Below are 22,823 nucleotides of genomic sequence, written 5' to 3' on the forward strand. Positions count from 1 at the left end.
GGTCCGGGGCTCTCCCGTCCGACTCGATCGGCCGAGGACAGGGCCGGGGGCCGTGGGGGGCCGTGGGGGGGTCCACACAGCGGCCGCAGCCCCCGCCCGTCCCCTCCAAGGTCGCCGGCCGCTTGCTGCCCTAGGGCGGCTCCGGCGCTCCTGCCTCGGCTGGAGGACCTGGGGACGGTCCAGCGGAACGGACAGACGGGGGACGAGAGTCCACGGGGGACGGTCGCCCGATGGAAGATTGAAGCCAACCTGACATTCTAGAGGCCCCTTTCGGGACGTGGGGAGCCGGCGGGCCCGTACACCGAGATCTTCCGCTCCAGACACCAGGGAGCCGAGTCCCGCCGCCCAAGGGCCTCCCGTGGTGCCTCACTGCCGCTGTTTGCCGATTTCAGTGAAAATGACCGATTTCAGTGAAAATCCCGCTGCTCGGCTGGAGGGAACCAGTGGGCTCCCCAGGCAGGCCCGCGGGTCACGACGCCCCCAGACGCCCCCAGGACAGTTTCGCCTTCTGGGGGGGGTGAGACCCGCCCCTTGGGAGGTGACTTGTTAGAGTTTTTGTTAATAAAATTACCAGCATCCTGAATGGAAAGGGCAAAACCAAAACCAAAACCAAAAACAAAAAAAACCAAACAAATCACGGGGATGTTGCTCCTAATGCTGGAAAATAAATAGAAAAGTTAAATTTTCCTTTTAAAAATAAAGCGACAGGTCGACGGGGCAACGACGCGGGGGAGGACGCCCCCTTCACGGGTGCGGCCGCGTCCCTGGGCTCTCCCGGCGCCTCCTGGCTGGGCGTGCGGGGACCCGGCGGGGCTGCCTGGGGGCACTGACCCGCTGTGCACCCGGCCCGGCCCGCCCTCGCCACCACGCGCCCGGGGCCCGTCCCGGAGCCTCAGCTGCCCCGAGCGGCCCCCAGCTCCACGGGCACCACCGCGGCGCGCGCGGGCGTCGGGAAGGGTCGGGGCTCTTTACGCCCACTTGGGAGACCTGCGCCGACCCCACGGTCCAGGGGTCGTCTCCGGGCTGCGGCGGCCTGGGGGGCCTCGGCGACGGGGTGCGGGACAAGCAGCCCCCTCCCCGCCTTCTCCTCCCGGAGGCGGGTGCGGGGAAGCCCTCGGGGCCGGCCGGCACCCTCCGGGGCTGGTGGGAACACGCCACCGAGGGATGGGGCCGCGGAAGGGAGGCCTCCGTGACCCGCAGGACCCCCGCGGCCCGGGCACAGGGCGCAGCCGGGTCAGCCGTGTGGTTGTGCTGGGACCCGTCCTATCGCCGTGGCCCCCCGATGTCTCATCTGGGTCGCACCCGACGACCCCAAGCTCAGAGCTCCCGGCAGTCGCGGGGGCCGAAGACAGGCTGCGCGGGGGGGCTGGCAGGGTGGCGAGGTCTGTCGGCTGGTCCCGGAGAAGCCGCTCCCCTCGGCTGCCACGGCGACCCGGCCAGACGCCCCGGCTCCTCAGACGGCTGCAAGGAAGGACACACGGTGAGTCCAGGGCTGCCCACAGGCTCTCGGGCCTCGCCTCGGTCCTCGGCCTCCACCACCGGGGCCGCGGCTCCTGACACTGTGTCCCTGGAGCCACGGGCCGGGCCGGCAGGGGCGGGGGGCGGGGCGGTGGGGGGCACGACCGCGCTGGGGGCCTGGTGCCCTGGAGGACGGTGGCCAGCCCGTGGTCGGCTCCCGGGAGGCGGCTTCCCCTCGGGCCCCCTAGTGTCTCCCAACGGGGCCTCTGGAGGCCAGCCTCCCCGACGTCTCCCTGCCCTGCTCCCTCCCTGTCCCTCCGGAGTGGGGAGGACGGCGTCCCGGGGAGCTTCGGCCGGGGTGTCTCTGGGAGGCCAGACCTATCCGAGGCTCAGGGCCCACGTCCTCCCAGATGTGGGCAGAGAGGAACATTGGTGAGAAGCTTCCTCCACCCATTTTTTTGAGGGGGGGGGAGGGATTTTATCCATTTATTCCTGAGACAGAGAGAGGCAGAGACCCAGGTGGAGGGAGAAGCAGGCTCTCTGCAGGGAGCCCGACGCGGGACTCGATCCCGGGACCCCGGGGTCACGCCCTGAGCTGAAGGCAGACGCTCCACCGCTGACTCCCCGGGGCTCGGAACTTCCTCCCGTTACGTCCGCCCCGAGGTGCGCACAGATGGGGCAGCATCTGCAAGTCCTCTTAAAAGGCTCAAGCAACGTTCCTCCTGGTGCCCGACGACAATACGGAAGCTTCACCAGCTCTATGGACGGTCCTCCGAGGCCGTGGGGGAGACGGGGAGTGGGGCCCGCAGAGGCCCCTGTGGCTCACGGTCGGACCCAAGCACACCTTTGGCTGACTCAGTTTACCCGCGTCATTCACAAACCCTCCCAAGGCCATAAGGGCTAACGCGTTAGCATCCTCAAGAGGCTCCTGGAGACTGAACAAGCCGCCCCTGCCTGGCCCCTGCCCTGGGGAGGTGAGGGGAGGTGGGGGGGAAGGGGGCTCCTCTGTCTGCTGTGCCCCTGGGGCGGCCCCTTACCCCCCTTACCTGTCTCCGAGTGGCAGCAGGCGGCCCTTCCCTTCAGCAGGGCGCTGGGCTTCTCGTGCCGGCACAGGAGGGCCTGGCACCACTCACAGTGCTTCCGGACCTGGCAGCAGCTGTGGGCAGAGGGCAGAGGACGGGCTGTGCGGGGCTCGGGCACGGGGGCGCCGTGGCACGGGCCCGGCCTTCCCGCGGGGGCCCCGGGCGGGCGAGCAGCTCAGCGCGCAGCCTTCCAGCTGGGTGCAGGCCGTTCGTGCCGCGGCGGAGCAGCACGCGGGCTGGCGGGCAGAGAAGCAAGTGCCGCGTGGGACGCAGCTGACGTGGAGACCCCTGGAGCTGTCCCCGCGGGCCCCGTGGGCCTCGGGCTCCGCCCACCCCGTGGGACCGGGCAGGGCTTCCTGCTGGGCGGGGGCCCAGGAGCCAGCGAGGAAGTGGGCCCGTCGCTCGGCCACCCTCCCGGGGCCCGCTGGCGTCTCATGGTCCAGCCCAGGGCCCCGCATCTCGGGGCAGTGGAGCAAGAGCCTGAGACCCTCCGTCCTGGGCAGCCAGCGCCGTCTGTGTGGCACGGCGCCCTCCTGAGTCGCGAGGCCGAGGCCCGGGGGGTCCAGGGATCCCTTCCGCGGGCAGCTGGTGGGGGACTGGGTCCAGCCACGTCCTAGCAAGGGTCACCCAGGTGGTGAGGCGAGGCCTCCACACAAGCTGGTCGCCACCAACCGTGAGTCAGGAGGCCGCAGGCTGCAGCCCCGGCAGCTGGGTGGGGTGGGGGCTCCCGGCCTCGGCCTCGAGCAAGGGTGGGCCGGGGAGGGGCAGAGGGACAGGACCCGCTGCCTCCCTGGGAGAGAGGCCGCCCCGCCTTCCCGCCTCGTTTCCGTCTGCAGAGACCCTGGGAAAACCTGCTTCTAGATCCCTCGGGACAAGCTCCCAGGGGCCCCCAGCTTGTCCCCGAGGCTCTGGGACTCCTGGCCAGGCAGGCGCCTGGGAGCGACAGCGGGCGCAGGTGGGCGGCCCTTGGGGGTGCCCTCGTGGGGCGCAGGCCTGACCGCTGCCCTTCCCAGCACGCGGGCGGGACACACGGCGAAGGGCAAGGGGCGGGGAGGGCAGCCTCACCCCTGCCCCCGAGGCCCGCACTTGCTCACTGCGGCCCCAGAGGCGCGTGTGTCGCCCCAATGGCCACTAACCAACGCAGGCCAGGGCCTCACGACCGTCTGTCCCGGCCCCTCGGGGCCTCCGTCTGCACCTTCGTCACCACGCAGCCCTCCCCGGCCCCGGTGCTACGGAGGTGCGGCACCCGAGCCGATGACGCCCAGGGCCTGCTCCGTGACGGGCGTGTGTGGGCACTTCCGGGGAGGCCCGCGGCCCACGCTGCCACCACAGCACGGGGGCGTCCCCCTCTGCGGAGAGCCGGGCCAGGGCGCAGGGCAGGGGCCTCCCTTGGTGGAGGTGCGGGAGGGCCCCCAGGGACGCAGGGTGAGGGGCGGCGGGGAGGCAAGTGCAGAGGGAAGGGCCATCGGGGACCTGTCCACACGGCAACCCCGACCTTCGCCGCGGCCGTGGGACCCGCAGAGAGCCCCGGCGCAGAGGAGGCTGGAGCCCTCCCAGTCCCCCGGCACGTCACCACGAGGCCTGCAAGCCCAGCCCCGGGGACACTGCATGCACCTGCTGTGCACCGGCGTCCGGCGACCGCAGTGAGGACCCTCCTGGGATGGGCCCTTCCTCCACTCGGGCAGGCGGCCATGAGCTGGGCGCCCACAGATGCCCGCGGGGCCCGCCGTCGGGGGCAGCACCTACTTACTGTATCAGCACACACGCGATGATGAGGACGGCCAGGGCCACGATGGAGACCGCCACCAGGGCGGTGATGGCCTGCTTCTTCTGGCTGGCGGCCACCACGGCCAGGAGGTCGGCGTGCTCACAGCGCGCCCCGACGTACCCGGAGTGGCAGCTGGGGAAGAAAGGAAAAGGCGCTCGGTCGTCACCGTGTCAGACGCCGGCGACAGGGCGGCCAGTGAGTTAGGTCCCCAGGCCGCTCTGGCACCCACAGGAATCCGGGCTGTTTCTGAACTAAGTGCACGTATTCGGAGTTTGATGACGAGTGGAAACCACGCTAACCCGCAGGAGACACGCACGGGCTGCGCTTTGCTGTGCCACCGTCTTCATCGAATTCCGTCAGCCCTGAGCATGTACGGAGGCGGGGGGCACGCGGGGCTCGGGCTGCAGCGGGCTGGGCCACCTCTGCGAAGGCAGGGCCTGAGAAGCCAGCCCGTTCCAGCGACGCCCGGCCTGCTCCGCCCTGGAGGATCCGTGGGGGCAGGACGGAGCTGGAGCTGCGGACAAGCGGCCCCCGGAGAGGGCACGGCCCCGTAGAGAGCACGGCCCCACATGGAGGGCACGGCCCCGCAGAGGGCACAGCATCACGATCACGGGTATCACAGGCTCCTTCGCCCTCCCGTGTGCGTGTGTGGAGGCCCAGGCTGCTCCCTGCGTGCAGCTCTCGCTCCCACTGCCTCCCGGACCTCCATCCCTGGGGCCGCCGTGGGGTGAGTCCCTGGGACCGGGTCGGCCGAGGAGGGGATGGTCGTTTCCCGATGCAGGTGGTCCCCCCCCAGCCCCGATTCTTTTCAACAGAAGATACTTGCTTGCGGCCCCCGCACGGGTCCCTCCGTCCTGCTGACTTGGCTACTGTACAGAACGTGGGGTCACCGCGGCCTCGGGGGGCCTCCTTCCCGCAGGGACTTGCGCCCCAGTCGCACACGGAGGCCGACCTGTGTTTCCCCCAGCGTGGCCACGGCAGCCACCTTCTCCCTTTTCTTCCCGGGAGGCCCCTCTGGACGCAGCAGCTGGTCTGTGACCTTCACCTCGAAGAATGAGGGAGACGAAGGGGCTGCGGGGCCTGGCAGCATCGTGCGGGGCTTTGCGGTCCCCTAAGCCCGGGGGGGGGGGGGGCAACACGGTGTCGTCTCTGCGGCACAGGCTTCGCTCCGTGTTGATGCGGCGACGCTCAGGCCAGAGCAGCAGGTCACGTCATCACCGAGGTGCACGGGACGTGCTGCCCAAGGCCTCCGGGGACGGCGGACGCTGCTCTCAGGCATGTTACCCCGCGGCCCTGGCACCTGCCCTCCTGGCCGGGGTCTGCGGGTAGCAGTCGGGCCCTCATCCTGTTAGGGGTCCTGGCCTGGCGCACATGCTCCCCCCATCCACGCACGGTGGTCGAGGCGCCTGTCCAGCTCGGGGGACAGGTGGCTTAGGAAACAGGTGGCTCGGGGACAGGTGGCTGGAGGACAGGTGGCTGGGGGACAGGTGGCTCAGGAAACAGGTGGCTCGGGAACAGGTGGCTGGGGGGACAGGTGGCTCAGGACAGGTGGCTCGGGACAGGTGGCTGGGGGACAGGTGGCTGGGGGACAGGTGGCTCAGGAAACAGGTGGCTCGGGAACAGGTGGCTGGGGACAGGTGGCAGGGGGACAGGTGGCTCAGGACAGGTGGCTGGGGGACAGGTGGCTGGGGGACAGGTGGCTGGGGACAGGTGGCTGGGGGAGAGGTGGCTGGGGACAGGTGGCTCGGGACAGGTGGCTCGGGACAGGTGGCAGGGGGACAGGTGGCTCAGGACAGGTGGCTGGGGGACAGGTGGCTGGGGACAGGTGGCTGGGGGACAGGTGGCTGGGGGACAGGTGGCTCAGGACAGGTGGCTGGGGGACAGGTGGCTGGGGACAGGTGGCTGGGGACAGGTGGCTGGGGGACAGGTGGCTGGGGACAGGTGGCTGGGGACAGGTGGCTGGGGGACAGGTGGCTGGGGACAGGTGGCTGGGGGACAGGTGGCTGGGGACAGGTGGCTCAGGACAGGTGGCTGGGGGACAGGTGGCTCAGGACAGGTGGCTGGGGGACAGGTGGCTGGGGGACAGGTGGCTGGGGACAGGTGGCTGGGGGACAGGTGGCTCAGGACAGGTGGCTGGGGGGACAGGTGGCTGGGGGACAGGTGGCTGGGGACAGGTGGCTGGGGGACAGGTGGCTCAGGACAGGTGGCTGGGGGGACAGGTGGCTGGGGGACAGGTGGCTGGGGGACAGGTGGCTGGGGACAGGTGGCTGGGGGACAGGTGGCTCAGGACAGGTGGCTGGGGGACAGGTGGCTGGGGGAGAGGTGGCTGGGGGACAGGTGGCTCAGGACAGGTGGCTGGGGGACAGGTGGCTGGGGGACAGGTGGCTGGGGGGACAGGTGGCTGGGGGACAGGTGGCTGGGGACACGTGGCTGGGGGACAGGTGGCTCAGGACAGGTGGCTGGGGGACAGGTGGCTGGGGGGACAGGTGGCTGGGGGACAGGTGGCTGGGGGGACAGGTGGCTGGGGGACAGGTGGCTGGGGACACGTGGCTGGGGGACAGGTGGCTCAGGACAGGTGGCTGGGGGACAGGTGGCTGGGGGGACAGGTGGCTGGGGGGACAGGTGGCAGGGGGACAGGTGGCTGGGGGACAATGGCTCAGGGACACATGGCTCTGGGACAGGTGGCTCAGGGACAGGCTTCCACCCCGTTTGGGTTCCTGCGCATTCCAGGCTGCGCCCCCCAAACTGCAACGGTGGAACCAGGAGACCGGATCAACCCCTACCTGCTTCTGAAAGAGCGACTTATTTCAGGGGGAGGCCAGGAGGGCGAGAGAGCGCCCGCGTGGGGTGGGGGTGGAGGGCGGAGGCACAGGCCTCAGCAGGACCCACCCGCAGCCCCTGAGCCCCACAGCCCCGCAGTCCCCCAGGCCCGCCCAGGCCCGCAGCCCCGCGGGGTCAGCCCCGGAGCCCAAACCCGCGGCGGCTGCTCATCCTCTGAGCCACCCGGGCCCCACCGGCCAAGCTCTCGCCAAGGCCTGACCCCGCCACACCTGCCCCTCCCCGCGGTGCCCCCGTCACCTGCGCCCAGCCCACCTGCCACCCGCCAGCATCAAGCAGCGCTCAGTGCATGTGCACAGACACACGGACAGACCCACGGATGGACGCACGGCCACCGGGACGACTGCCCTCCGCCGCCCTGTCCCTACACCCCTCAGGCCGCAGCTCGAGGGGCCCCGGCCTGCCCCGGGTGCCCCAGGATCCTGACCCTTGGGCCGCCGTCCTCCGCGGCCTGGCCCTTGCCTCTTGGCTCCCACAGGTGCTTGCAGGCCTGCAGGCTGGGGCAGCACAGGAGCTGCCGGGGAGCCTGCACTTTTGGGGTCTCAGGGGTCTCAGGGCCCTCACGGGAGTCTGCGCCGGGCCATGGCACGTCCCCAGGGGGCCCACGCAGCTCCCCAGGCTGTGCAGCAGGTCCGGGCGCCCCTCCTCTGGCCTGCAGGCTCTGGAGACACGACCCCTGACACCTCCCGCCGGGGCCTCTGCACACCTGCCGCGCGGACCATCAGCGGGGGGCTCCGAGGATCCCGGTTAAACGACGGTGGCCTCCGGCCGATGCGCACAAGGCGGCCATCCTGCCCCGCGCCCGCTCCTCCGGGAAGCCGCGTCTCTTACTCCCAACAGTCACGCACGCAGGTGAGGCCGGGGCTGCTTAGGGACAAGGGGGTGGGGGGCTGCCAGGGTTAAGACCTAATGATCCCCCAGGGAGGCGACCTCTCTGGGGTCCTGCCACGGTCTTCATGGCGCGGAGGGCAACCTGGGGCACTGCTTTCGCGCCAAGCTCCGAGCCTCAGTGCAGAGGGAACGGCGGACGGCTCGGTCCCCTCGCTGCGGCGCCGCCAGTCGCCCGCCCCGGCTCACGGGCTGCACCATCCATCCCCACGCGCGGGAGACACAGCCCCGGCTGGCTCACCTGCTGCCGCCTCCCCCCGTCTTCCTCCCAGGGGAGCCCCCCACCGTTTGTGTGCCGGGCCCTTGCCAGCCCGCCCGGCCCCAAGCTGCCCCTGGAGGGGCTCCGGCTCGTTGGAAGCCGTCGTGTCCACCGGCACGTCTCCGTCCCGCACGGGCACAGTCGTGATCACGCACGTCTCAGCCTCAGGGGCTCAGGGAGCCCAGCGTGCACGTGGCGAGCACTGCCCCGCGAAGCCCGGGGGACGCGGCTGCACCCGACCACGACCCTGCGGGTCCCGGCCTGGGCGCGCTCGGGGAAGAGCGAGTGGGTCCTCGCCCCGAGCGGCCGACTGCGGCAGGGGCGCGAGAGCTGCCGGCCGCGGTCCTCGGGTCCCTCCACCCAGGCCTGAGACCCGGTGGCTTGGAGAAAAGGCCAGAGGTAACGGTGAGGAGGCGGAGGCGGGAGCCACCCACCACGAGGGCCTCCTAGCGACATCCAGGTTGGCTGCGCGCTGCCGTCGCCTCGGGAGCCCGACGCCACCCCTAGGTCCGGGCCGCGGCGTCAGAACCCGCGGGAGGCCGGTCGGGCCTGCTGGTTTCCGCGCTCCCAGGGGGTGCCCGTGGCAGCCAGAGCCGAGGGCCACAGTTGACGCGTCCTGGCCGTGGGGTGGGGGGGTCCTGCCTCCTGCCCGCCTGACGCCCGGGGTCATGGCGATGCTGCCAGGTGCTTTTTTATGAGGTTGGGAAAAGAAAAGGTTGGTGACGTACCTTTTTTTTTTCAAAAAAAAAAAAACAAAAAACCAACTTCCCAAGGTTCTACTGACACGAGGCTTGATTGTGCCGGTTATTCCAGGGACAAGTCTCACGAGGAGGGGAAGAGTCACTGCGCCGGGTCACGAAGGAATCGCGCTGACCCAGCGGCCGTCCCTCCTTGACCGCAAGCCGGCCCCGGTTCCCGCCCGACTGCGTGGTGGAACCCGCGGGAAGACGTGGAGGATGCCAGGGCCGAGGCCACCCCAGAGGCTCCGCCAGCAGGACTGCGCCCCGGGGAGTCTAGGATGCACCCGGCGGAGAACCACTGAGGCACTGGTGTGACTGAAGCACGCAGGTCAGGACCCGGCAACCCAGACCTGCCGCGTCCCTCCGTCCGTCCGTCCGTCCCTCTCTGGACCCTTCCCCAGGGCGGTGCCTGCACAACGGGCCGCCCCAAGCCAGGCGCGGGACAAGGGGCAGAATCTGAACCCAACGGCAGCTGTTTTATCACGAGCGGCAATGGAGAGCGTGTAAGGTGGAGCATTTTCTCACATCCTTTGACCGGCTTCACCCGTGTGCCGTGGGTTTTACCAAACGCAGACCCTGGAATGCCGTTTCGTCTTCCTGATTCTGCAACGAGGCCCTGGGATCCCGTTCAGGCTTTTTACCCCCCAAATAACCAAAACGAAAGCCGCGTACAAGGAAGGGAAAAGGAGGTCGCGGGGGCCGCAGAGGAAGGCAGTGGCTCCGGCCGGGGGCCCCGAGGCCTTGTCATTTTTGTTCCCCCGTCAAGATGGCTTTGGTGCTTCTCCTAGGAGCAAACTGTGGCTGGAGGCCTCCCCGCGTGAACAAGAAGAGAGAAATGATCCTCGAGGCGCCTTTTCTGTCCCCCCGGCCGCGGGCCCGCGTGCGAGCCTTGCCGTCCGCGGACGTCCTCTCTTTCCCCGGTCACAAGGCTCTTTTCCAATTTCCAAGGAACATGATGATGCCTAGAGGGCTACGCTCCCAAACGCTTTCTTTCTTTTTTCTTATAAATTTTCTCCAACTGGAAAAGGAACGTTTCTACGCAAACTGGGAAGTGCATATATTACAATAAAGCGGGAAAAAAAGAAAAAGCCCACACTCGTTGACCCCACGTCCCCTAGGGGCAAACTGACATGTTCCCTTTTGAGCTATTTCTATGTAGTTTTTAATATCGTCGTTTCCTTTTTTTTTTTTTTTTTTGCAGTCTTGTCTCGCCATGTCATTTCCATCTCGTCACCACGTCGTTAGAGGACTGGGAGGTCGTTTCAAATGTCGCACATCGATGTGTGTCCCAAACCCTTCCGGCTCAGGCCGTATCCAGCTCTGGCATCACGGACCCCGACAGGCCGTCACCCGACTGTACGCGCCTCTGTTTGTGCTGCAGACGATGTGCACGGGACAGGGCCCCGCAACGGGACGCCTCATGGAACAGACCGTGGAGCCACACGGGCTCGAGGCCCGTTCGTCGCCTGGTGCCTGCGGGGCCCTGGGGTGCGCTCCTGCTGGGGGCAGCGCGGGAGTGAGGACGCGCCCCTTCTCCAGGCCTACGGATGGCACGACCTCGTGACTTCTTCCCGTATTTTTTACACCCAATGTGGAGCTTGAACTCAAGACCCCGAGATCAAGAGTCGCAGGCCCTGCCAACGGAGCTGCCCGGTGCCCCAACGTCGACTGCGTGGCCCCTGCACCGCCCGCCGCTCGCCGGGACGTAGATCTGCGCCACGTGGCCCGGGCCCCGCCTGCCCGCACCTCCACCTCGCACTCCCCTCCTCGGTGGTGTCGCAGCCGGCTGGGGCGGAGGGCATGTCCCTGCATGACGCTGGCCTCTGTGCGGAGCCCCCGACAACGTGCCCGGCCTGGCCCACGGGGCAGGGTTCCTTTGGCTCAGCAACCCGTGTTTGCTGCGGGAACGTGAAGTTGGGGTTCGGGCACCGCAGAGCACGTCGCAGGAGGGAAGCTGCGGACCGGCTGCCACGGGGTGAGCCCCGGGAACCCTCGGGACAGGTCACCTGGGCGTCTTTCTCCGACAGTTCTCCGTTGTTCCAAGGCCCCGCAGGCAGCGGCCCCCGGGCTGAGTGTGCCCCGGGGAAAGGCCATACAAGTCCCTACCCCGCACTCCTGGGGCTTTGCTGTCCTTGGAAATCCGTTCCCGCGTGCTCCTGCTGTCCCCGCGGGGACCTACTGAAGGAAGCCGCAAGCGCCGCCCGCGGTTCAGCCGAAACGTGGGGCCCAAGGATTTCGCTCACCGCCGACGGCTGCGTCTGACGTCTGCCGGGCTGTGTGCTCTGACTCCAGCTCACACTTCGGGGTGAGACGTCATTCCAGGTTCTCCGGAATCCTGAAGACCGTCCTTCTCATAGAAAACAGGGCTGAGGCACGACAGTAGCTTAGAAGGAGCCCCGCTTCTTCGATTATGATCTCGGGTCACTACGGGCCTTTATAAGGCCGTGACGCGGCCGGCCGGCCTCGAAGGAAGGCTGGTTGTAGTGGCCCGAGTGAGTGTCAGCAACCCAAGGGGCGGTTCACGCAAGCGGGGACAGAAGGTTCCGCTCTCGGCCCAGACTGGGAGTTCCCGCTCTGGGGGGGATTAGTTATCCCAGTCTTCTAGGAACTGCAGACACAAGGGTCCGTGGCATCGTCCCGTCCCCACCAGGTGTCCAAGCTCACACGGTGAGCAGAGTGGGTCAGGGCCCACACCCGCATCAGCACGGGGCAGTGGGGAGCCATGGGGGTGAGACCCGGGGAGGGTGAACTGGGACGGGACGGGATGGGGATGGGGCGGTGATGGGACAGGGACAGGGATGGGATGGGGACGGGGATGGGACAGGGACGGGGATGGGATGGGGACGGGGATGGGACTGGGATAGGGATGGGGACGGGTATGGGATGGGGACAGGGACGGGATGGGTATGGGATGGGGACAGGGATGGGATGGGGACGGGTGTGGGATGGGGATGGGGACGGGTATGGGATGGGGACAGGGATGGGATGGGGACGGGTATGGGATGGGGACAGGGATGGGATGGGGATGGGTATGGGATGGGGACAGGGATGGGATGCGGACGGGTGTGGGATGGGGATGGGGACGGGTATGGGATGGGGACAGGGATGGGATGGGGACGGGTATGGGATGGGGACAGGGATGGGATGGGGATGGGTATGGGATGGGGACAGGGACGGGATGGGTATGGGATGGGGACAGGGATGGGATGGGGATGGGGATGGGATGGGGATGGGGACCAGTATGGGATGGGTATGGGATGGGGATGGGTATGGGATGGGGACAGGGATGGGATGCGGACGGGTGTGGGATGGGGATGGGGACCAGTATGGGATGGGGACGGGATGGGGACGGGTATGGGATGGCGACAGGTATGGGATGGGGATGGGATGGGGACAGGTATGGGATGGGGACGGGATGGGGATGGGATGGGGATGGGCATGGGGATGGAGATGGGGATGGGATGGGGATGGGATGGGGACGGGGACTGGGACAGGTTCAGGGACGTGATAGGATGGGGACAGAGATGGGATGGGATGGGATGGGGATGGGATGGGGACAGGGTGGTGGGTCAGTGAAACTTGACCTCTGGGGATCCCTGGGGGGCTCAGCAGTTTAGCGCCACCTTCGGCCCAGGGCGTGATCCTGGAGACCCGGGATCGAGTCCCACATCGGGCTCCCTGCATGGAGCCTGCTCCTCCCTCTGCTTGTATCTCCCTCTCTCTCTCTCTCTCTCTCTCTCTCTCTCCTCTCATGAATAAATAAATAAAATCTTAAAAAAGAAAAAAAAAAGAAACTTGACCTCTGAAATGCCGGTAACTTCCTGCAACTCCTCAAGGACGACGCAGATCGTCCCCTGCTGCCACGTAGAACACACCTGTGGCCCGATTACCGCCCTGGGCTGCCAAGTTCTGCTGGGGAAACTGAGGTCAGGCGGCGCTCAGTGCTCGCAGGGCTGTGCCTCCCGACAGGTGGTCGGGCCTTTCCGAACCACATGGACGGCCCGGCTGTTTCTGGAGATCCCGCGCTTGCCGGGTGGTCCGGGCGGAGGGCTGGGGGGCGACCCCGACGTCCCTGTGTGTGCGGCGGGCAGACGCCAATGCCCCTCTTGGAAACAGAAGAGCCTAGTGATTCGAGACGTTCAAGAGCAAGACTGAGCTGAGCGAATGTCGAGATCCCGTCGGCGTCCTGCAGCGACGTGGGACCGGGGCCGCGTCGGCCCGGCAGCTGGAAGCCGGGGGAGGCACCTGCGTGGGCGGCCTCGTCTCTCCGGGGCACACGGGGCCCCTTAGGCATGTGCTGTCACGGGAGCTGCCCCGGGGCGTCCCGGGCGACCGGCTGAGCTCGCTCCTGGGGGACAGCGGCGGGGGCTTAGCACAGGTGACTCCATCGGGGACCTGCCGTCTCTTTGTTTAAACAGGTGAGCTTTTAGGGCCAAACAGAGATCCACGTGGGGCAGGAGCTGAGAACACGGGTTTGGGGGCTGGAATCGAGCGGACTGAACCCTCAGCTCAGCCATTTAGCAGCTCGGGGGCCCTGGGCCGACGGCTTCCGTGGGGCCGCCCAGGTGGTCGTCTATGCAGCAAGCACAAGGATTCCCAGTCGAGAAGGGGGCCGTGAGGACTCCGTGCGGCCCTGCATGCGGGTGCGGGGAGCCAGGCCCCACATGCGGCTACAGCTTTTCCAGAAAGCTCGTGATTAGTAACATTTACAGCGTGAACGGGGGTGGGGGCGGCGGGGGCTCAGGCGTCCTGACTGTGAACACGCAGTGCTGTGTAGACGTGGTGGACGGTGAGCTCCCCGGGCTTCCAGAATGAAGAGGACAAAACCCCCCGGGCCCCCGCCTTCAGAGGCGACCGCCCGCTGCCCGGGGCTCCGCCGCCGTGGACGGTGCTGCTCGGGCGCATCGGATGACCCGCTCGCGGCGGGCGGCTCTCGAAGCACTTGCGGCAGCCCCGGCCGGTGCGGAAGGCGCCGGGGAGGAACTGCGCTGAAACTTGGTCCCAACGCGGCAGGGACTCGCCGTCTTTCTCCAAAGAGGAGCCTCCGCCGCGCAGCTGGGTGCGCTGGGCACTGCCGGAGGGCCCACGGTCCCCGCCGAGGGTCCCCACCGATGCTCCCGGCCGCACCGGGGCTTCCTGGGCCACCGCGGCCTTTGTGGGCTCGAGCGTCCGGCACACACTGCGCTGCTGACAACGCGGTGCCGTCAGCCCCCGGGGGCCCTTGCGTGTAACTTAATAGAAATGGTGACCCCGAGTAATCGTCCTCATCGTCTCCTGCTTTGTATTCACGGGCTGGGGACGGAGGCCACGGCCGGGTCAGGCCCCCGGTGAGGCTCCAGGCCCCGCCCGCGTCCATACAGCTGCGCCTCCGGAGGACAGAAGCACAGCATGGGGTGGGCGGACGCACCCGCGGCACCGAGGCTGGGAGCTCCTGCTCTGCGACCCGGGCGCGACCTCTGTGCCCGACTCGTGGGGTCCAGCGTCCCTCACTGGTTCTGTGACGCTGGACCGGGCAACGGCTGCCTTTCTACCAGTTGTGACCCACGGAAACAGCGGCGACCGCACGATGGGTGGCTTCCCACGGGGGCGGGGGGCGGGTTTTGTTCCCTCCCACCCAGAGGGGCCACCTGGAGGCTCTCGATGGCGGCAACTGTGAGGCGGGGGCGCCGGTGCCGAGCGGGTGGGGGCCGGGCTGCTGTCCCTGGACGCCCCGGAGGGCCCGGAGCCCGCAGCTGAGGACTGCCGCCCCCCGGGGGTTCTACACGGCAGACGGACAGACGGCGCTTCTTAGACACCCCTTTCCCCAGACCAGCGCGGACCCCCCGCCTAGAGAACACAGGCCCCGGCCTCCGACTTGTCTCCAGTGTCATCTCCCCGCTGGAGCCACCGCAGGTCCCCCGACGCCCAGGCCTGGGGCGCCTCCCCGTCCCGTCCTCCCCGCCGGGCAAACCCCACCGGCCGCTCAGGGAAGCTTCCCTCAAGAGCCCGGGCACGGGCGCCGAGCACTGCGAGCCCCGGGCCCCCACCCCGCGCCCCGCCCTCCGGAAGCCCCAACGAGGGGATTACGCCTGGAGCCTGGACCCGGGGCTTTTCAGAGTCGGCCGAACCCAGGCGTGACCCCGGGTGCTTGTTACAGATGCAGATCCCCAGGCTCCCACCCGCCCCCGCTCCCCGGCGACCCCAGGGTCCCGCCACTGGAATCCGGAGCTTCAACCCCGGGCTTTGAAGCAGGTGTCGCTCAGCCTGTTGTGCAGACCACCCCCCCGCCCCCAGCTCCTGGCTGAGGCGCGTGGTGGGGCTGTCCCTGTTCCTCCCACGGGCTGCAGGGACGCCCCCGGCCCTGGGACCTCGGGACAGCAGGGGACACTTACACGCACGCGGGCTTGTCCTCCTGCACCAGAAACCTGCAGGTTCCATGGAAGCAGAACTGGCTGTGGGAGTCCGGACAGTCGTTGAAGTGGGACACCACTGCGGCGGCCACGGGCGGGCGTGCTGCGGAGAGAAGGACATGCGGCTCAGACCCGCGGCCCCCGCCCCGCTCCCCCGCACGGGGTCCTCGGCGCTCCCCGTCTCTGGGGCCGGGTCCGCGGGCGCCGGCCCCTCGTGCCTCCCCGCAGGGTGCACCGTGCCCCTACCATGTCGAACACTGGACGGACTCTCCGAGGGACCCAGCGTTTAGGGCCTGCCCTGCGCCACCGCACCTCAACTTTTGCAAAGCGACAGCGACCTTCGTTTCAAGAGAGCCTTCCCAGAACCGCGTTTCAGAGGCAAGAAGCCAGAAGGCAGTCACGGGCGGCGCCTGACCCCCGAGGTGAGGCCGAGCGGCAACAGGGGATGGCGCGAAAGGGCCTCGGGGTGCGTTACCCTAAGTGAAATAGGTGCGGTTCCAACGTGGTTTGTAGAGGACGAGCCCGCGGCTGACGTAGGCAACAGTTCAGGTAGGCGAGGAGGCGCCGGGGCCGGGAGGGGCCTGGAGCCCAGGAGCCCGGGGGAGCAGCACAGACACACGCGGGAGGCCGGGCGTGGGGAGGGCGGCCCCCCTGGGAGCCCCTGGAGCCTGGAGAGCCAAGGTCACGCCCTGGAGCCCCTTGGAGAGCCAAGGTCACGCCCTGGAGCTCCTTGGAGAGCAAGGTCACGCCCTGCTCCTGGACCTACTGAATCAGGGTCTTGGGGAGGCGCCCAAGGACCTGTGACAGGCTCTCTAGGGGATTTTTCTTTTTAAGATTTTGTTTATTTGAGAGAGAAAGATAAAGAGGATAAGCAGGGGGAGCAGCAGGCAGAGGCAAAGGGAGGAGCAGAGGGCCTGATGCAGGACTCGATCCCAGGACCTGGGATCACGACCCGAGCAGAAGGCAGATGCTCAACCGCTGAGCCCCCCAGTGCCTCCAGGTGATTTCCTGTGAATCAGGTTTGTTGAGGTGGGATCACGGTAGGTTCGCAGGTGCGCCAGGGACCGTGCTGCACAGGGACGGGAGGCCCGGCTTGTGTCACACGCGGAACATTGTTCAGAGACAAAGGCCTCTCAGAAGAGCAAGGGGAACCCTTGTGGTGGCAGGTCACGACCCAGGTGCTCACGACCCAGGTGCTCACGACCCAGGTGCTCACGACCTGGTGGCAGGAAGGCCTGCCCTGTGCCGCCGCCCTTTGTGGCCCGGGGTCAGGTCCACGGCCACCCACGAGGACGAGTCTGGATCTGCCCTCCGGGACACGGCTCTCCAGGGCCCTCGGGCAAGGACAAGGCCCCACCCTGCGTTCCCGGTAGCCCGGCCCTGTGGACGCTTGGCCACGGCTCATAGAGGACCCGAGGGTCTCTACCAACATGGGGTCATAAAGGGAGGGGCACAGGTGAGTGAGATGGAGAAGGGAAGGGAAGGGGGGCGGAGGGGGACAGATGCAGGCCCAGCAACAGAGAAGGAGCCACCAGGCCAACGGCGTTGGGGGGGGGAGGGGGGCGGGCAGGGGCAGGAGAGGTCACGCAGGTGTGGTGGCCCCAGGGCACCCAGAGCCCAGCTCCGCCCCAGCCTGGGAAGCAGGGTGCACACACTCAGGCTTGGCTTCGGCTCTGTCCTCCCCCCAGGGCTCCACGTGTCCCACCTCCTGGAGACAGAGCAGGATGCAAGCCCCGTGCAAGCCCCGCGTGGCCCTGAGGCCTGGAGCCGGGCGACGAGCAAGGCCTGCCTGCAGCCCACGCACACTGGCTCCGCAGCGCGGGGTCAGGGACCCGGAGGATGGGCCCTGGGTGCCCCTCAGCCACGGCGGCCCTGAAACCTGTTCATCTTCACACCGTTTCTCTGGATGACGGAGCCACGACGGCGCTAGAGACCTTTGCTGACCCGTCGGAGCCCGTGCGAGGTGCGAGCGCCGCTTCCTCCGGTTGCTGTGCTGCACCCCAGGGTCCACAGGGGGAGGCCCTGCCGCCCCGAAGGCCCATGTGTGTCCCGTGCAGGGCCCTGATGGGCACTGGGCGCGCGGGGGGTGGGGGCGAAGCCCAGGTGGGGGCGCGGTGGGCTTGTTCTCCTCCAGGCCCGGGGCTGGTCCCAGCCAAAGCTTTCGAACCGACCCTGAGCCGACCCTGCGCGGCCCCACCTGGAGTTGCCCAGGGCACGGCCTGTGCACATCGCTGCAGACGTCTCTCGGGGGAGCCGCAGAGCTGAGCCTGGGGACCCCGCACCCGGCCATGGGCCTGGGGCCCGCTTCACAGTGAAGGGCGTCTGCAGCTGCAACCTGGGCACGAGGCGCAGGGACCCGACGGGGTGGGGGGGGGGCTCCCCGGCTCGGCAGGGCCAGGCCAGCCGTCCTGTGGTTCCCAGGCAGCGGGGTGGGCACCGGGCTGTCGGGGGGCCCTCACCGGGCTCTCTGGGCTGCTCGGGGCAGCTCCCCGCTCTGTGTCCCGGTGCCCGGGGTCGCGGACACGTCCCCACGGCAAAGCTCCCTCCACAGCCACCCCATCCCTCCCTCCAGGACTGGGGCTGACCTCGCCACAGTTTACTGCGGACACCGGGCTCTTTAGTAGGAACTTCCAGCCGAGGTTCCTGACCTGCGACCAAACGTTTTCTCCTCAGACGCTGAGGCAAAACCCCGTAAGGCTCCTGGAACGTCCTGGAGGAAGGGCCGTGGGTTCCCTGAGTGAGGCCGGGAGTGGGCGAGCAGCCGCGGCAGGTGAGCGGGGAGGGGGGCGCACACAGATGCCGCGGACCCAGGGCCTCTCGCCCCCGCCGGGCTCCGTTCTGGGCCGGGGGGCTCGCCTCGGGCCAGCAGCCGCCCCACTGGACGGGGTAGAGACGCGTCCCTGGGCCTCGAGGGCACAGTGAGCATCCGGGAGATGGCAGGCGTCCCGAGGGCGAAGGGCATCGTCAGGAGTGAGCGTGGGGACGCTGCTGGCCTTCTCCGCGGAGAGGAGGGCCCTGGGAAGGGGCCGGGTTTCCTGCGGCTGCGGGACTGGGCCGAGCCAGGGGACGGCTGGGACGTGGGCAGTGGGAGCCCCAGAGCACGGAGGAGGCGTCCCGGCCGCCTTACAGGGGAGGGCAAGCTCCCGTCCCAGGGCACCGGCCTGTCCCACGCCATCATCCGGCCCGTTCGTTAGAACCGAGAGCAGGGGATGCTTTAAAGACAGCGGGGGAGCAGCCTGCAAACAGCTCAGGAGACGGGACATTCGCTTTCGGGAAGCGACGAAACGCAGCCCTCTCCGAGGCGCTGGGCCCACGGGGCTGTGCTGGGCGCAGGGGAGGCCGGGCCACTTCTGGGCGTCGTCCCACCCACGCTCCTCAACCTCCTGACGGCAACGCCTGTGCCGAAGGTGCGGGTTTCCCCGAACGCAAGTTACGGGCCCTTCACCGACCTTCTGACGCCGTCTAAGCCTAACCCGGGTGCCTGCCGCCCGGTTTAGACCCTCTGCCCCGGGGCTCACCACGCGTCCTCCTGTTACATCTCCAGCCGGGCCGCGGGGTGAGCGCTACGTCCCTGCTCGGTGTGGGAACCTGCTCAAGGCAGCTGCCTGGGAGGCCCGGGACGCACGGACGGCACCTCTGACTCACGGGGCCGCGGGGCCGCGGAAAGCGAGGGTGCTGCCCCGGCCCGGGAAGGACGCGGGGTCGGCGCACGATCCGCGGGGCAGCCTAGGCAGCTCCAGGCAGCGGAGGGGACGCTTCCAGGAGGAGCACCCGGAGGCAGGACTGCTTCGGGGGCAGCGGGGAACATCTTATCTGCACACGGGAGCGGAGGACGGACGCGAGTGCACAAATCCTTTGCTGGGTGCACGCCCCGTAGGGCCTGGGCTTAGCGTTTGCAGCCCGGTGGGATCTTCTGAGGTCGGACTCCGCGGGTCCTAATGACGGTGACGGCGTCAACCGCGGCGACCGTTAGTGAGTTGTCTACGGCTGTCTACACCACTGCCCACGCGGCATCCAGGGAGCTCCAGGTAATCCTCGCAAAGGTACTAGCCCGGTGTGCTACGGGGAGAAGCCAGAGCCAGGCCGGCTGTCGCTAAAGCTCTCGCTCTAACAGCAACCGTCGCTCGGGGGGGGGGGGGGGGGACACAGAGAACGTGGGGGAGTCGGGGGTCAAGAAACCCTTAAGGGCATCTTGCGTCGGGAGGACACCTCTTCCATTTGAAGAACAGACAAATCAGGGATGAGCAGGAAACACGAAGTCCTAGGACTGTTCTAGAGGCAGAAGCGTGTCCAGTCCCACGGCAAGGCTGTACTCGGCACCGAGGCTTCAGGATCCCAGTCCGATCCCGGTCCTGGAGCCACGGGCCCACGCCGGGGCGTCTCGCCCGACGACGTCCACACCCGTGCCAGGGCCGGCGTCCGGCTCGCCCTCGCTCCACAGTGACACGGCCCCGTCCCCAGAGCGCGTGGGGAGGGGCAGGGGGGTGAGGCGCCCCAGGAGTCCCCAGTCGGCGTCCCGGGTCCATCCCGGAGTAAAAGATGGGACGGAAGGGGGTACGCCCGCCCGCCCCCGCCCCCCACCAGCTCCCCGGGCTGCCCCTCCTTCGGCCTCGGCTTGTCCTCTCCCCGCCGCCTCGGCCCCAGTCGGAAGCACAGAACCCATTACGGAAATTGCAGGTCACGATTTCGCTTTGAAGACCGAAAGGCGAACCCCCCTCCGCCCGCCCCCGTCTCCTATTATTTAACGACTTGATTTCAAAGAGACAGAGCATTTCTTTCTTTCACGGCTTCCACCCAGAAAGCCCCTTATTCTAATTACATCCTCCTGGGGGCCAACAGCATCTGGAACCGCGCTGCAAGCTGCGCCGACGCTGACTGCGTAGACGTCCGGCCCGTCAGCCAGCCTTGAAGCAGAACGGGAACGGCCCCGGGAACGGCCCCGGGAACGGGCGCGGGGTCCCGCTGGACGGGGAATTCTGTCGGGCTTTGTTGAAGGAGCAGCCCCGATGGAGCCCAGGGCTGCCCGGCCCTCTGTCCCTCTGTTCTCCTCTTTACTAACGTCGGGATCTCGGGATCGCTAGGTAAGGGGGCTGGCAGGAAAGCCTCAGCCCACCCCTAGGAAAAACGCTTCCTGCTGTCGAGTCTTTGAGCCATCATCCCGTCAAGCCTTCCACCCTGAGTACATGTAATCACTACCCGGGTGACTGTTTTTCTAGAACATTCTACTCCCCCGGAGCTTTAGACAGATGCCTTTACAGTCGGCAGATGCGGTCTGGACGGATGGAAGATGCTCTTCATTTTAAGTGAGATTGAGGCACCCAGAGGTGAATTTAGGGCAAAGCTCCATAGCCCTAAAAACACAGACGTGGACGTGTGGACGTGCTTTGTCCCATGACCAACCAGTGTGTCTCTCATGAATAAATAAATAAAATATCTAAAAAAATCCGCCCCCCCCCCAAAAACAGCCCTACATACGACACTATAAAGATAATTAGAAGCTAAACGACTTTTATTTTTTATGGTTTTGCTCACGGGACTGTAGTTTTATAGGGAATTATCCTTAAGGATCTCGATTTGAGTCTGCGTAAGAGAGATCACGTTCCTGACTCCTGTCTCATCATTAAAGGGGGATAAGAAAAATAAAATAAAATAAAAAAATAAAATAAAATAAAAATAAAGGGGGATAAGGTGGAGGGACACACAAAAGAAGCGTCTAGGGAAGATGGAGGATGCTCAGATGAAGGGTGTCTAGTGAGGTGGGAGCTCAGGCTGGGCCTCTAGGCACCGAAGTAAATGCTCTTACCATAAACAACAAACCCCACAAAGAACGTGGCCTACGAGAGCCGCTCCGTTTGCGGCTCATACACTCGCATCTTTTTTGTTTGTTTCGGTTGAAAGCCAACAGCAACGAAACCGGAGGCAGGGAATGGGGAGGAGGACGGGACCCGGAGCAGGGACCCCCGGGGTTTCCCTAAACCCGTGTCCCTTTACCTGCCGGGCACGGAGATTACCTGTCCCAGCCTCTCTGGTAGGCAGGTGCGGCCCCATGACCAGACTGGGGCCGACGGATGTGAGCAGAAGCGTCGTGTGCTCCTCCCAGGTCGGCCCATAAAAACCTCTGGGGTCTGTCCTTCCGTCCCTAGCCGGTGGCGGAATGGGGGAGGATGGGAGCTCCCCCGGGGTGCACGTGGCCAGGCCGAGGCCGGGGACACCCGCACAGACTTGGAGGCAAGCAGGCACCAGCGGGCACCGGGGCCACCTCTCCGAGAGGCCTCCCACTCTCAGGCCGAGCCTGCGGTCGACCCGTGTCTGGGGGTGTCCGACGAGGACGAGACCCCATAACAAGTCACATCCTTCCTTCCCTTTCTCCCATGTCCCTTCCGGGAACCGCTCGCCGACGCCAACACGTCTTACGCTCAGAACCTGAAGCCGGCCTGGCCCCGGAGGCCTCCCCTCCGAAACCTCCGCTCTTGGGCTGAAAGTAGGTCCCGTCCGTTCTCCAGCTCAACCCGCACAAACCTCGACGGGGGGGCACAGTCTCGCGGCGGCCGGGGTGACCCGGGCCTGCTCTGAGTGGTTGTGGGGTCGGCCTGTGTAAGCGAGCACGGCGCGGGTGGAGCAAAGCCGGCTTCCCCGGGTCAAGGTCTGACCCTCGGATACGAGGCCGGACCCCGCTGCCGGGCGAGGGAGAAGAGAGGAGGGAGAGCGTCATCCCGGAAGCCGGGCGCGCCCTGCACGACGTGCACACCAGGCGACCCGCGCGCCGCTGCTCCCACCCCCACCAAACTCTCAGAAGTTTCTCCTGGAGGCTACTTGGAAAATGGGCACCTTGTCCCTTCTCCCCGCGGGCACCGCAGCCCAGGGCTGCTGGCGCTCCCGGAGTACCCTGGTGCCCCAGCCCCACCGGCCTACGTCCCTGGGGCTGCGTCCCCTCCCTGTCCTCCAGGTCTGCCCGGGTCCCAGGGAGGAACACTCCGCGCCAGTGTTCCTGCCCCTTCTTGGATCTAAAGGCTCTGCCTCCTATAAAGGTGGGAGTTCTTGGTTTAAGCCCCACAGGCTGAGTATAAACCAACCGTGTTGGACCTTTGTTCTTAAAAGGCGGAACGCTGGGGTTTTCCAGACACACCGAGGTCATTTGCTCTCTTGGTACCTTCTCCAAGCCACACTGGTTGCAGAACAAAGACCTTCTATTTCATCGAAACGCTTCTTTTCCATCAAAAGTAAAACCCGTGAAGCCCTGCAGCTAGCTCTGCCTGCTGCCTCGAGCCCCAGCCTCGGGCCCACGCAGAGCAAGCGCCTTCCGTCCACCCGCCGTCGGCCACCGAACGTGCGTCCGTGTGGCGATGGCCCGTGATGGCCAGTCTCCAGGGGGGTCCCCACGTCCTGGATCCGCGGCCCGTG

The 22,823-nt window shown here is 67.2% G+C and overlaps 1 protein-coding gene across 1 annotated transcript in view; it reads right to left on the reverse strand.

The window, feature by feature from the left end:
* Window positions 1-902: 902 nt before the first annotated feature.
* Window positions 903-22,823, reverse strand: part of TGFA (transforming growth factor alpha) — a 77,886-nt gene continuing 55,965 nt past the window's right edge. Inside the window, exons 3-6 of the mRNA XM_072746170.1 lie at window positions 15,405-15,525; window positions 4,291-4,440; window positions 2,505-2,614; window positions 903-1,461 (exon numbers count right to left, since the gene is read on the reverse strand). Coding sequence (XP_072602271.1) covers window positions 1,454-1,461; window positions 2,505-2,614; window positions 4,291-4,440; window positions 15,405-15,525 — 389 coding nt within the window. The 3' untranslated portion in view covers window positions 903-1,453. The remainder of the gene's footprint in view (window positions 1,462-2,504; window positions 2,615-4,290; window positions 4,441-15,404; window positions 15,526-22,823) is intronic.

The sequence above is a fragment of the Vulpes vulpes genome, unplaced genomic scaffold (genome assembly GCF_048418805.1).
Source record: "Vulpes vulpes isolate BD-2025 unplaced genomic scaffold, VulVul3 u000000657, whole genome shotgun sequence".
In the NCBI taxonomy this organism is placed as follows: Eukaryota; Metazoa; Chordata; class Mammalia; order Carnivora; family Canidae; genus Vulpes; species Vulpes vulpes.